The sequence below is a fragment of the Cyprinodon tularosa genome, unplaced genomic scaffold (genome assembly GCF_016077235.1).
Source record: "Cyprinodon tularosa strain WSP-4 unplaced genomic scaffold, ASM1607723v1 ctg923, whole genome shotgun sequence".
Classification (NCBI taxonomy): Eukaryota; Metazoa; Chordata; class Actinopteri; order Cyprinodontiformes; family Cyprinodontidae; genus Cyprinodon; species Cyprinodon tularosa.
In genome coordinates, this window is record NW_024039700.1 from 540,443 (window position 1) to 553,063 (window position 12,621).

The following is a 12,621-nucleotide window of genomic DNA, read 5'->3' on the forward strand; positions in this document are numbered from 1 at the left end:
GGTTTTTTTTTTAGAAAGTGAGGAAATGTCCTGATTTCACTGCGCACGACGCTCCGTGTGACGTAATCCCTGAGCCGCGTCAGTGCGGGCAGCCCTGTTCTTAATCAGAGGCTCTGTTCGAAAACCTGGGCTGCATACTCCAAGGACGCGGTCTACCTAGACTGGATCCTTCGAAGTCCTTGAAAATAAGGAGGCCGGAAGAGTTTTGGCTGTAAATTCGAACAGGTCCTCCCTTCGGCTGGTTTTACCGGCATATGCTCTGTTGCTTAGCAACCGTGAAAGTTGACACACAAAGCAGGAAAAGAATGAATACCGAGGTTTTCAAAACTGTTTGTTTATTTATTCATTTTTAAAAAAGTTAAAGTGAACAAAGACTAAACTCACAAGAATCCAGTGTGGAATAAATGTTCCAACCACTGGGAGCAGGAACAAATCAAATCAAATGTAATGATAGAAACCTTAGTCAGTTAAATAACCTGCTGCTGTCATTCTGCACATCTCTGATGTTGCTGCTATTTTCAAATATCCATTACTGTAAAAATGTCCATAGCTGTATATTGGTTATTTATTCCCCAGTTTTATATTGTTAAAACACTTTACAGAATTTTATTTTTTATATTTTAAATCTTCCCTATTATGTTATTCTTATACATTTTTCTAAGGTCCTCATTTGTGTGACCATTTTCAATAATCTTTCTGCTGCTGTAAATTTGCCCATTGTGGGACAATAAAGGGATTTTCTATTCTATTCTATAAAAGGGGTAGAGAGATATAAGTAAATCTAAACAATGTATCTACAAAATATATCTGCAAAATCTCTAATATTCAACAACAAAAAATACTTAGTTAAGCATATTTTGCAAAACAACAATAAAAAAATTAAACTCCTATCAGATTTCTAGTTCCCACTCTGCAGATATATTAGAATCTGTCCTTAAATTACAGCCAAACCCATTTACACAGTAACAGATAAAAACCTTTAGATAAATCAAACATTACCGCCACATATCTGACTCTATAACCATTCAAACAACTAGTAACAAGTAAAATTTCCTCTCATCAGGGAGCAAATCCCGATGATGAGACATGTGTTCTTTCAATCAAACCCATCCCCCATCCCCCCCCCCCCCCCCACCCCCACCCCCCCCCCCCCCCGCTCCAAGGTGTCCTGGTTTTCCCAAATGAAAATATGGTCACCCTAGTTTAGATAATCTAACATCTTTATATATGATAAAATATATAGTCAAGTTCTTTAATTACCATTATACTGGTAGCTAATATCATTATCATCTTAATGATTTTCTATGTGGATAATGTTACCACTGAATACTGTACGATTTTGGTTACATAGGGGATCAGCATGCCAGTATAATTCCTGGGGTAGGTCTTTTTGCGCTTAAGGGTATCTTGAAATGCCTCTCCACTTTTTAAAAAGTTTTTTCTTCATTTTTTTTTTCAAATATAATTCTGGAGTTGTTCATCGTTCTTTTTCCTCAAATACCTTGGAAAAGGCATTTTTAGCAAGCTGGCCACAAAGTTGATCTTGCCAGTGAACTGTTTTCTATCTCTGCTCTCCTCCACAATTAAAATGATGTTTAGACTTCAGTAAGGCTCAAGAGAGTGTTTTTTTTTTTTTTTTTTTGTCCCACGAACATAAAATTAAACTTTGATAGTTCAAAAAAATACATAAACTTGCCAACACCTCGGATTCAAGAAGTCCTGACGGGCCATAATGGTCATAGAGATAGACGGTTTGGATTAGACAAAATCCTGAAAGTTGTCTTACTCTTATACAGCAGATAAGCTCAAATGAATTCAATGTATTGTATCACCGAATTATGAAATTCAATAATAAATTCAATAGGTCAATTAACTTGTATACAATAATTTTAAATTAGATATTTTTTTTCTCTTCCTATTTTTTTAGGCCTTCTCTAAAGGTGTAGAAGGCCCGGAGAATTCCCCTATTAAACAGTATATATAAATGTATCACCTGTAATAATCACCTGTTCAAACTCCTTCGTTTTGCTCAATTACAAAAATAGTCTATTATGTGTGTATTCTTAAAACATCTTAAAATAGTAAAAAGGAAAAACAATGAAGAGTTTTTGGTGTTCACCCTACTAAGAATTTTGTCCTGGTTTGATGATGACACCTGTTGGAAGAAAGCTAAATACACAGCTGGTTTTCCATAATTAAATTCAGAGAGCATTCATCTGCATTCAAAAAATCCAAAAAACCTCTACCAGTACCCTAACAGAGATGTTTTCTATTTAGATTTATGCAATCACTCCTTAGAAATGAGGAGAAAAGAATAAACTATTCAAAGCTTTTTTAAATTTATGTTAGAAAAAGTCATCTGCTGCCTTATATTGAATCCACTTTCACAGCTTGCAGTTACATAAAATGTCACAGCCAGTCAAAGTGACAGCCTGCCCAGACTTTCTAATTGCAAACCGATAGCTTTGATCCTGTTTTAACTATATGACATAGAGTAAGACTCAGAGTTAATAAACAAGCTGCAGATGGTTGGTGACTTTTTTGAGAAGGACTAATTTACAATGCAAATTAACCCAGAGCTGGACTCCCATTACAAAGTAGGAGGATCCAGAACTTTATTCTAGACATAAACTAAGTTATGCATAAAGTCAAATGACAACATATATGTCAGGGTTGTTGGATGTAGTAGTTGACTCAAATGCAAAGTAGAAGGAGGCAGAGAAGATTGCTTGCAAAATTTTATGAAAATGTAAGATAAAAAAGTCATAGTCCATAACTGAAGGACTAGGAATCTCAAGAACAAAAGCACTAGCAGACACAAGGGAAGAATAAACCAAAAGAAGGACCAGGATCCATCAATGAGTAACTGAACAGGAGGTGTATATATGGGAGACAGAAAAATGGGAAGACTGATTGTCTGATAGGGAGCAGCTGTAGATAGAATTAACTAGAAGGAGCTAAGTGGAACGAAAAGGACACTAGGGGGCAATAAAACAAAACAAAAAAAATGATGTAAATCTGGAGAAGAACACAAAACAAAACATATTTGAGAACCCAAAAAGCAAAAACTTAACTGAGACAAAAGGTCCAGAAAGTAAGATCATAACAACACACTTGTCTTGAAAAGGCCAAAATTAGATTGATTTCCATTTGTTTTTCTGCAAACATATCTGTCATATCAGATTATTTCTGAAATTGAGAATAAAAAAAGCTATCATAAAAAATAGGATTTTGAAAATAAAAGGAAAAGCTTAGAGTCATGTTGAATACCACTTTTTATCTCATTAAGAGAGGTCACAGATTCAAGTGTCCATGTTACCCTTTTACTGACATTCTTTTACTCTTATCATCGCAGTATGTCAACTGCTTAATACCTGGGAGCAACAAAGATCATTATTTTATCACTGCAAATCCATCAACTAAAAGTGAATGGTGAAGATCAATGTTGGGTACAACAATAACCTGACTCTGCCCGTGGTTGTGCAACTTTAATATGTTTATTGCCCAGACCAATATGGGTGGAAAATTGGACTGTTATATATTGTTTATGAACACATACCCTACTGGCTGTGTGTTAGAACAAGAAATGAAAGTGCGATTCTAGATGAATTGATTGTCAAACAGATAATCCGGCACATATATGGAATAAATTCACCCTAACTTCAATTCAAAATATAAGTTTATTGACAAAAATTATTCGGCTGCAAGGCTAACCAATTTTAGTTAAAAACCCTTGACTAAACAGGTAAAACTCAACTAAACAAAGGTACTACATACAAAAGGAAAAAATATGGTTGAAACCCATAATCAATGAGATGATGCAATGATATCACAGTTCAGCATTGATTTTGTTGAGAACCAAAGACTATCTTGAAGAACTTGGAACGAGGTCAAATTATCTTTGAACTAATTTAGAGCAATTGGAAATCTTTTCTAGCCAACTCGCAAAGCAAAGGTTTCTATGTGACCGTCCGACTCCTGTCTGAGAGGAAGCAACAACAAAAAAATACACAAGTGGAACTAACTGGTTTGAGAGCATATTTTGGAGTCAAGCAAAGACTGGTTTACGCGCAAGAAGAAGAAGAAAGTAAACAAGAGGAAAACATTTCTGTGAAAGAAGCATTAGATCTGAGAGCAGAAACAACGATTTGATGGAGAAGAGGATTTATTTGAGAGAAAGCATCCGTTTTGAATGTGAGCTTTGCGAGTTTCGAGTGCAAGTAGGAACAATCCTGCACTCTAATTGAAATGTGTGCCCTTGGTTTTTGGTAGGATAAATCTTCCTCTTTTGATGCAATCAACTGGTTTTCCTTAGATTGAAAACTATGCCTAAACAAAAGTGCTTTAACACCATAACCTTTACCCAGTTGCTATGTTATACAGAACTTTTCATTTGTATTTTTTCAATTATTTATTCAGTATTTATAATAATGCAATTTTTAAGGATCCTTCATGAGACAGAACAGTAGAATTAAAATTATTAACAGTCATTTATCAGCATAGAAATAACACTGTAGGACAATAACTAAAAACCATTACAAGGACACTGCTGTATTTGCATCCATGTCCATCATCATGTTTCAGGAGTAATAAGCTAATAAGTGAAGATGTTGTTCAGTGATGGACTAACTAGGTCAACCTGCTTTTAAAAGCTTAACATTCTTTTATCAGTTTCTTTAAATAGGCCACTAATTCAGAACCCTTTGTCAGAGTGGTTGGTGCATCCAAACACAGCATTGCTACCATTCAGCATATAAAGGCCTTTTTTTGGGTTACATTTTAAATTTTCTTCCAATTAATCAATTCAAGGCATCATGTTTAACCTCTTGTTGTTCCCATTTCACTTTGCAGCTGGGATTATTAAACTGTTGCTTTGTTGTTTCCAGGAGGGTCAGGAGATCTGGTGTGGGATGTATCGATCAGAGAGAGCTGCAGCCAAGACAGAACCATCCTTAGGACTTTACCACATTTCTACTGTGTCTTGTTTTGATCTGATGCAGTTTATCTGTGCAAGTGTAATGATTAGACAGAAGGGATACTGCAACATAAAAGTTCATCTCCATAAAACCTTGCTATTTATACATAATAAAGCATTTCTAAATATCTAGAAAAAATCATATTTAGCTTCTGCCTCACAAACAGGAGGTCAATGTATTCTCTTTAAAAATGGTAGGTTGACAGCTCTTCTCATGGGAGATTTAGGGGTTTCACATTTTTTGTTCTATTCATTGTATTTTTTTTGATTAATTGACTCCAGTTTTTCATTTTTTAGGTAACATAATAAGTTTATGTTTTATTACATTCTATTAAAATGTCTTTAATCATGTGGAATAAACCCCAAATCTTCAATTACTTCAGTCAATACTAAAACAGCAATTACAAGGAACTCAAAGAAGATATAGTTTTGCGTTTCTTTGTTTTAAATTCATTATTTTATGGAAAAAATAGTTTCTCGTGTTAAGGAAAGATATTAAAGTGATGTGAGAGAATGGACATCAGATGTAATTACACCCCCTCCCTTTTCTGTTGTTTATTGGCTTCCATTTTTCTTATCCTGGCTGTGCTCTTAAGCTCCACTTATCTTACTGAGATGCACTGGACTGCAGTGACAACGCTTCGCCACCAGGGGGCACATGGAGCACGGTGAGCAGCACTCCTGACTCAGCGAGCCAACGGCAGTTAAGCGTAGCAACGGCTGGTCAGTGAAGGCGCTCACTGTCGCTCTCATGTTTCCACAGCAATTGTCAAAATAAAAGAACCTGCGCAACACCACACTGATTATTTATTAAGTGTGCAACAAAAATTGGTGGCCCGTACGGGGATCAGCGGTGTTTCAGGGAAGAGAGAGGAGATTGTGACACACCAGCGATGGAGTTGGAGCAACTGCAAGACCAGTTGAGTGAGGCCCTGGTGCGGTTGAAAGTGGACCAGCTACAAGAGGTGTGTTCATATGGAAAAGTCTCAACAGAAAATCAGACCACAAAACACAAGCTGATCAGACTAATAGATGCAGCTGTAGATACAGCTATGGAGAGTGAGGAAGAGGATGTAGCTCGTAAATTCCTCAGCAGATTAATATCAAAAGCTAAAGAAGTGAGCGAATATGAGATGTCTCAGATGGTTGATGATACTGTGAATCAGGATAATGCTGCTCTTATAGGTTTGCGAGAACAGTATGCAGAATTACAGCTAAGTTTCCAGGCTGTAGCAAAGAAATTAGAGAGAGAAATGGCAAAATTGGAAAACAAAGTAAAAAAACAGGAAACATCACCACCTCCAACACCACCTGCCAACCCCTTTGAAACACGTCCACCAGAAGTTACAATAAGAAGAGAGTTTAAAATTAATGGCCAAATTGGAGAAAGAGGTCAGAGAGACAAACTGTCCTATTCAAACCTGATCCATCAGATTGAAATGGGCCTAAAAAGAAATCACAGTGAAGCGGAGATCATAGAGGCTGTGGTCAGAGCTATTAGCCCAGGTTTACCCCTCCGTGATATGCTAGAGATAAAAACAGACCTTACTATTGCACAGCTGCGTACAATATTGAAGGGACATTACAAGGAAGACAGCTCCACTGATCTGTATCATCGTCTAATTAACATTACGCAGGATAGTAATGAGTCTCCACAAAATTTCTTGTTTAGAGCAATAGAGTTAAAAGAAAGATTGCTCGCTGCATCCAGAGAACCTGGTTCAGAAGGGGATTATGGCCCAGAACTGATTCAAAAGAAGTTTCTGAGAGCAGTAGGAACAGGACTTATTAATGATAATGTTAAACATCAGCTCAAGAACTTCCTGGATGATCTGACAGTTACAGATGATGTACTGATAGCAAAGACTAATGAAGCAGCCAGCATTGAATGGGAAAGGCAACAGAAGTTCAGGAGAAACAATAAAGATCTGAAAGTGAGGGAGGTTAGAGCAGAAGCACAGTCAGCCCCCAAAACAACGATTGGAGCAATTCGGGAACAAGAACAGCCATCTTCCACCGGGATAAAGAATAAAACTGGAAAAGTGCAATCATTTGCCTCTCACACAGAAATTAAGCTCTTAGACGCCATCAAACAACTTAAAAGTGAGATGCAAGACATTAGGAGACTGGTTAATGACTCTCATTTACCTTTGTCCAAGTCAAGACCAAGTCGGAGACGTGGCTGCAAACACTGTCAGGACAACAATAGAGGAGAGTTTTGTGACCATTGTTTCAAATGTGGACAAAGTGGGCATCTATCACGTGGGTGTAGATTTGTTAAAAACACATCAGATAAGCCCGGAGAAGCAGATATGTCTGTGAGCAGTGTGACATCTGTATCAGCAACAGGAGGTGACAAAAAGGAAAGTGCCCAAACAGAAAATGGACACAAGCTTACCACTGACATCACACACCATTCAGAACCTAAGTGTATGGAAGCAGTGAGACACGCATCATCTGAGTGGAATGAGAGTGTTAGTGTCAACCTCCTCTCTCCTTCACAAAGAGACAAACTGCTCAACTTGATTGGAAAGAAGTGTACCATTAGCTGCCTGCTGGATGGAGTGGAAACCAGAGCTCTATGGGATACTGGATCACAGGTCTGCCTCATTAGTGAAAAATGGAGAAAGCAGAATCTCCCCGATGTTACTATCAGAAGCCTCACTGAAATTATTGGACCTGGAATATTGGATGGAAGAGCAGTGAATAAGACACCGATCCCTTTTATTGGCTGGGTTGAGGTAAAATTTAAATTACCCTCAGTGAGTCAAACACAGCTAGAGCTCTGGGTGCCAGTTCTAGTTGCTGAAGAGGATGCGGTGGGAGAAGAACCAATCATTGGTTACAATGTGATTGAATATCTATTAAAAATGGGTGTAGATCCTTCCCCCATCATTACAGAAGCTGTCAGTACAGCATTTTCTATTGAAAGTAAGAAGGCAGAGGTATTTCTAAAAGTCATGAGAAATATGAATGGGGAACAGGGCATTAGTACTGTTAAAGCATCAGGAGAAAACCTCATCATCCCAGCTGGCCAGATGAAGATGGTGAAGTGCAGTACACGAGCTGGTCCGCTCGCAGGTCAGCAAGGAGTCCTGTTTGAACCTCTGTCCCAGTCACAGCTACCAGAAGGACTAAGGGTTAAAGAAGGAATAGTGTGCTTACAACAGAGTTCCTGGTCCTGCTTCAGAATCCCAGTGAACAATGATACTGCTCATGATATTGTTTTACCCTCCAAAAGTAAAGTAGGTCAAATCCAAGCAGTAAAAGCAATGTATGTGGCACCAACAGAAGTAAATGAAATGGAGACACCAAATTTCATTTGTGAAAAGGGAACTTCAATAGGATCAGAGAGCAAAGGGGACGAAAAAGAGAATCAAAGCAGGGCTGAAAGTGAAGATCGTTGGGACCCACCAGTTCCCATCAGCCACCTTTCCCCAGCACAACAGCAGTTGGTGAAACAACTACTTCGAGAGGAGTGTGCAGCCTTCTCTCGTGATGATTATGATGTTGGAACCATCCCCTCAATGCAGCTCAAAATCCGGTTACAAGATCCCACACCAGTGACTAGAACATATATATCTGTTCCAAAACCACTGCACAACGAGGTGAAAGAATATCTTGAAGATTTGTTAAACAGGGGGTGGATAACAAAGTCTAAGTCAAACTACTCTAGCCCGATAGTCTGTGTGCGTAAAAGGGATGGTAGTCTCAGACTGTGCTGTGACTATAGAGAGTTGAATAAGAAGTCTCTACCAGACCGTCATCCCATTCCCCGCATACAGGACATGCTAAACAGTCTGATTGGAAGTTCGTGGTTTTCTGTCCTTGACCAGGGAAAAGCCTATCATCAGGGCTTCCTGGAAGAATCAAGTCGGCCGCTCACTGCATTTATCACGCCATGGGGTCTGTATGAATGGGTGAGAATACCATTTGGATTATCATCAGCACCAGCAGAGTTTCAGAGGTCAATGGAAGAGTGCCTGGCTGGGCTACGTGATGAGGTGTGTTTGCCTTACCTGGATGATAATTTGGTGCACTCTAAAACATTTGAAGACCACTTGAATCATCTTAGAAGTGTATTGCAGCGTTATCAGGAAACAGGAGTCAAGCTGACACCAAGGAAATGTGACATCTTTAAGAACCAAGTGAGATTTCTTGGAAAACTGGTCACAAGAGATGGATACACAATGGACCCTGCAGATATTGCTCCTGTACAGGCTTTGAGAGAAAAAAAAACCCTCAACAGTGGGAGAACTGAGAAAATTATTGGGATTTGTCTCATACTATCGCAGTTACATCCCAAACTTCTCCTGCATAGCTAAGCCTCTTTATGATCTCCTCTCCTCGAGCCCAGAGAAAAAGGGAAAAGGAAAACACAAAAAGCGAGGTGTAGGGAAACAAAATCAGAACAGTGGACAGTTGCCATCATCACAGCGAATTATATGGTCAACAAAACATCAAGAGGTGCTTTGCCAGTTATTAGATTTTCTGGTGAAACCACCAGTATTGGGTTATCCAGACTTTGAACAGCCGTTCATTCTACATTGTGATGCTTCACAAGAAGGGCTTGGTGCTGTACTTTACCAGAGACAGCAGGGAACTCTAGCAGTCATAGCATATGGATCCAGAACACTAACACCCCCAGAAAAAAACTATCACCTTCATTCAGGGAAGCTGGAGTTCCTGGCTCTGAAGTGGGCCATATGTGAGAGGTTTAGAGATTATCTCTATTATGCACCACCATTTACAGTTTACACTGACAATAACCCTCTAACATATGTGCTTTCTACAGCTAAATTGAATGCAACCACTCATCGATGGGTTGCTGAACTGGCTGATTTCCAGTTTTCAATAAAGTATCGCCCAGGCAAAGTAAATGGAGATGCAGATGGCCTCTCCCGAATGTCACTCAGTATGGAGGAGTACATGCAAACCTGCACGCAGATAGTACACCCAGAGGTGATGAACAGTGTTATTCAAGCAGTCGCTGTTCAGTTTCAGGAGTCTGAGCCATGGCTATGCCCAGCAACCATCAACAGTCTGGTCACAGAAGAATGTGATGCAGATAACACATCAGTAAAGGACATCAGCAGAGCAGCTCTTAGACAAGCTCAACAAGATGATCCAGTGATTAGCGAAGTATTGAGATGTGTTAGTGCACAGGAAAAGCCAAAACGTGGCTGGTACAAGGGCAACAGGAGGGTTTCTGCTCTAATGAGACAAAAACACAGATTATACATGGATGAAGATGGATTACTCTACCGCAAAACAGCGAGTCGTTCACAAATCCTTCTACCACAGAAATATCGTACACTTGTTTTTAAGGAGCTTCATGAGGAGATGGGTCATCTTGGAGTGGAGAGGGTGTTGCATCTCATCAGAGATCGCTTCTATTGGCCTAACATGCAAGGTGATGTCGAACACTAGGTCACTCGCGTATGCAGTTGTTTGAAACGAAAGCGGCCAAATAAATCAACTCGAGCCCCTCTTACCAATATCATCACTACATACCCATTTGAGTTAGTCTCCATTGATTTCTTACATCTGGAGAAATGCTGTGGTGGGTATGAGTACATCCTTGTAGTGATGGACCATTTCACACGGTTTGCCCAGGCTTATCCCTGCAAAAACAAAACAGCCAAAACAGCTGCAGAGAAAATATTTGGGGATTTTGTTTTGAAGTTTGGTTTTCCCACAAAGCTGCATCATGACCAGGGAAAGGAGTTTGAAAACAAATTATTCGCATCACTAGAGAAGTATAGTGGGGTCAAGGGGTCAAGAACAACGCCATACCATCCGCAGGGAAACTGTCAAGTTGAAAGGTTCAACAGGACACTACTTGCTATGCTGAGGAGTCTGCCAGAAATTGAAAAAAGAGATTGGAAATCTTCTTTATCAAAAGTGGTCCATGCATACAATTGCACACGCAGTGAAGCTACTGGCTATGCTCCCTACTTCCTCTTATTTGGTCGTCAGCCCCGGCTCCCGATCGATCTTATGTTTGGTCTCAGCGAAAAGAACCAAAGCTCTTCTCACCAGGACTATGTAGAAAAATGGAGGACAAGGATGAGTGAAGCCTATCAGTTGGCATCCAGAACAGCCAGTAAGCAGGCGATGAGAGGGAAGGCTCACTTTGATAAGAAAGTGCATGGAGGGGAGTTGTATCCAGGTTGCCGAGTGCTTGTTAGGAATCTGAATGAGAAGGGAGGACCAGGAAAATTAAGAGCATTCTGGGAAGATAAAGTGTACATTGTTAAAGAAAGAAAATATCAGGACAGCCCTGTGTATGAAATTCACCCAGAAAGTGGAAAAGGGCGAATCAGGACCATCCACAGGAATCTGCTGCTTCCATGCGATTTCCTTTCAACAACAGAACCAAAAGTAACCACTCAACCTAAAAGACCAAAAAAAGAAAAAGAGGAGCAGAGACATGCAGATAGCTCAGATGATGAAGAAGACTGGGAAGCCATCATTCATGCACCTCTACAGCATCACAACATGGAGTCAGATCAACTCATCGAGAGTCAGCTGAGAGCGGAGGCACCAGAGTTCCACCCACACAACGAGGACATGCAAAGGGACTGCATAGCTGATGGTGGTGGACCAGTGCAGCAACCAACTCTTGGTGAGGACATGGAAGGACTAGGAGAAGACTTTCATCCAGAGAACATGAACAGTGGAGATGAGTCTCACCAGTCAGCTGACAGTGACCCAGAAGAGACTGACACATCACCCCGCAGGGTGAGAAGGTATCCTTTTCGAACAAGAAAACCTATGTCAAGATTTAATTACCATAATCTGGGACAGCCTTTTATGTGATGTGAATAAGTTATAATAATTTGCATGGTTAACTACTTTTGATATGTTTTAGTTAGAATGATATGAGTACCCATGGTATCTGTTTTAGCATGTTTTGAAGGTAGAGTTTACTTGTAAGTTAAAGTACCTTACTCTCAGAAGAGATTGCAGATATTTACGCTACTGGCGGATCAAGTGGTGGATTGTCATCGTGCACAATGACGTCGACTGCAACAATGTGACATTAATAGGAGATACATGTCATATTTTCGGACTGAACACAGCATAGCATCTCTTTGAACATTCATTCTCACTCCTTCTTAGAAGAACTCTGCATGATTGTAAAGCATCAAAACAACATGTTTACTGATTTATTTGCTGTAAAGCTAGGGTACCCAAATGTCGGGACGACATTCATTTTTGAGGGGAGAGTGTGAGAGAATGGACATCAGATGTAATTACACCCCCTCCCTTTTCTGTTGTTTATTGGCTTCCATTTTTCTTATCCTGGCTGTGCTCTTAAGCTCCACTTATCTTACTGAGATGCACTGGACTGCAGTGACAACGCTTCGCCACCAGGGGGCACATGGAGCACGGTGAGCAGCACTCCTGACTCAGCGAGCCAACGGCAGTTAAGCGTAGCAACGGCTGGTCAGTGAAGGCGCTCACTGTCGCTCTCATGTTTCCACAGCAATTGTCAAAATAAAAGAACCTGCGCAACACCACACTGATTATTTATTAAGTGTGCAACAGTGACTCTATCTCAAAAAAAAAATAGCTTAATGGGGGGGATATCTCTTGATTATCTAAAAAGCTATGTTATCCCTAAAACATCAGTGGCACAC

The 12,621-nt window shown here is 39.8% G+C and overlaps 1 protein-coding gene across 1 annotated transcript; it reads left to right on the forward strand.

Moving 5' to 3' along the window:
* The first annotated feature begins 10,564 nt into the window (after positions 1-10,564).
* LOC119776319 lies at positions 10,565-12,419 on the forward strand. The gene is made up of 2 exons (XM_038274641.1): positions 10,565-11,727; positions 12,301-12,419. Exons 1-2 carry the CDS (start codon positions 10,565-10,567, stop codon positions 12,374-12,376), a joined length of 1,239 nt encoding a protein of 412 aa, XP_038130569.1. The 3' UTR covers positions 12,377-12,419.
* Positions 12,420-12,621: the final 202 nt, after the last annotated feature.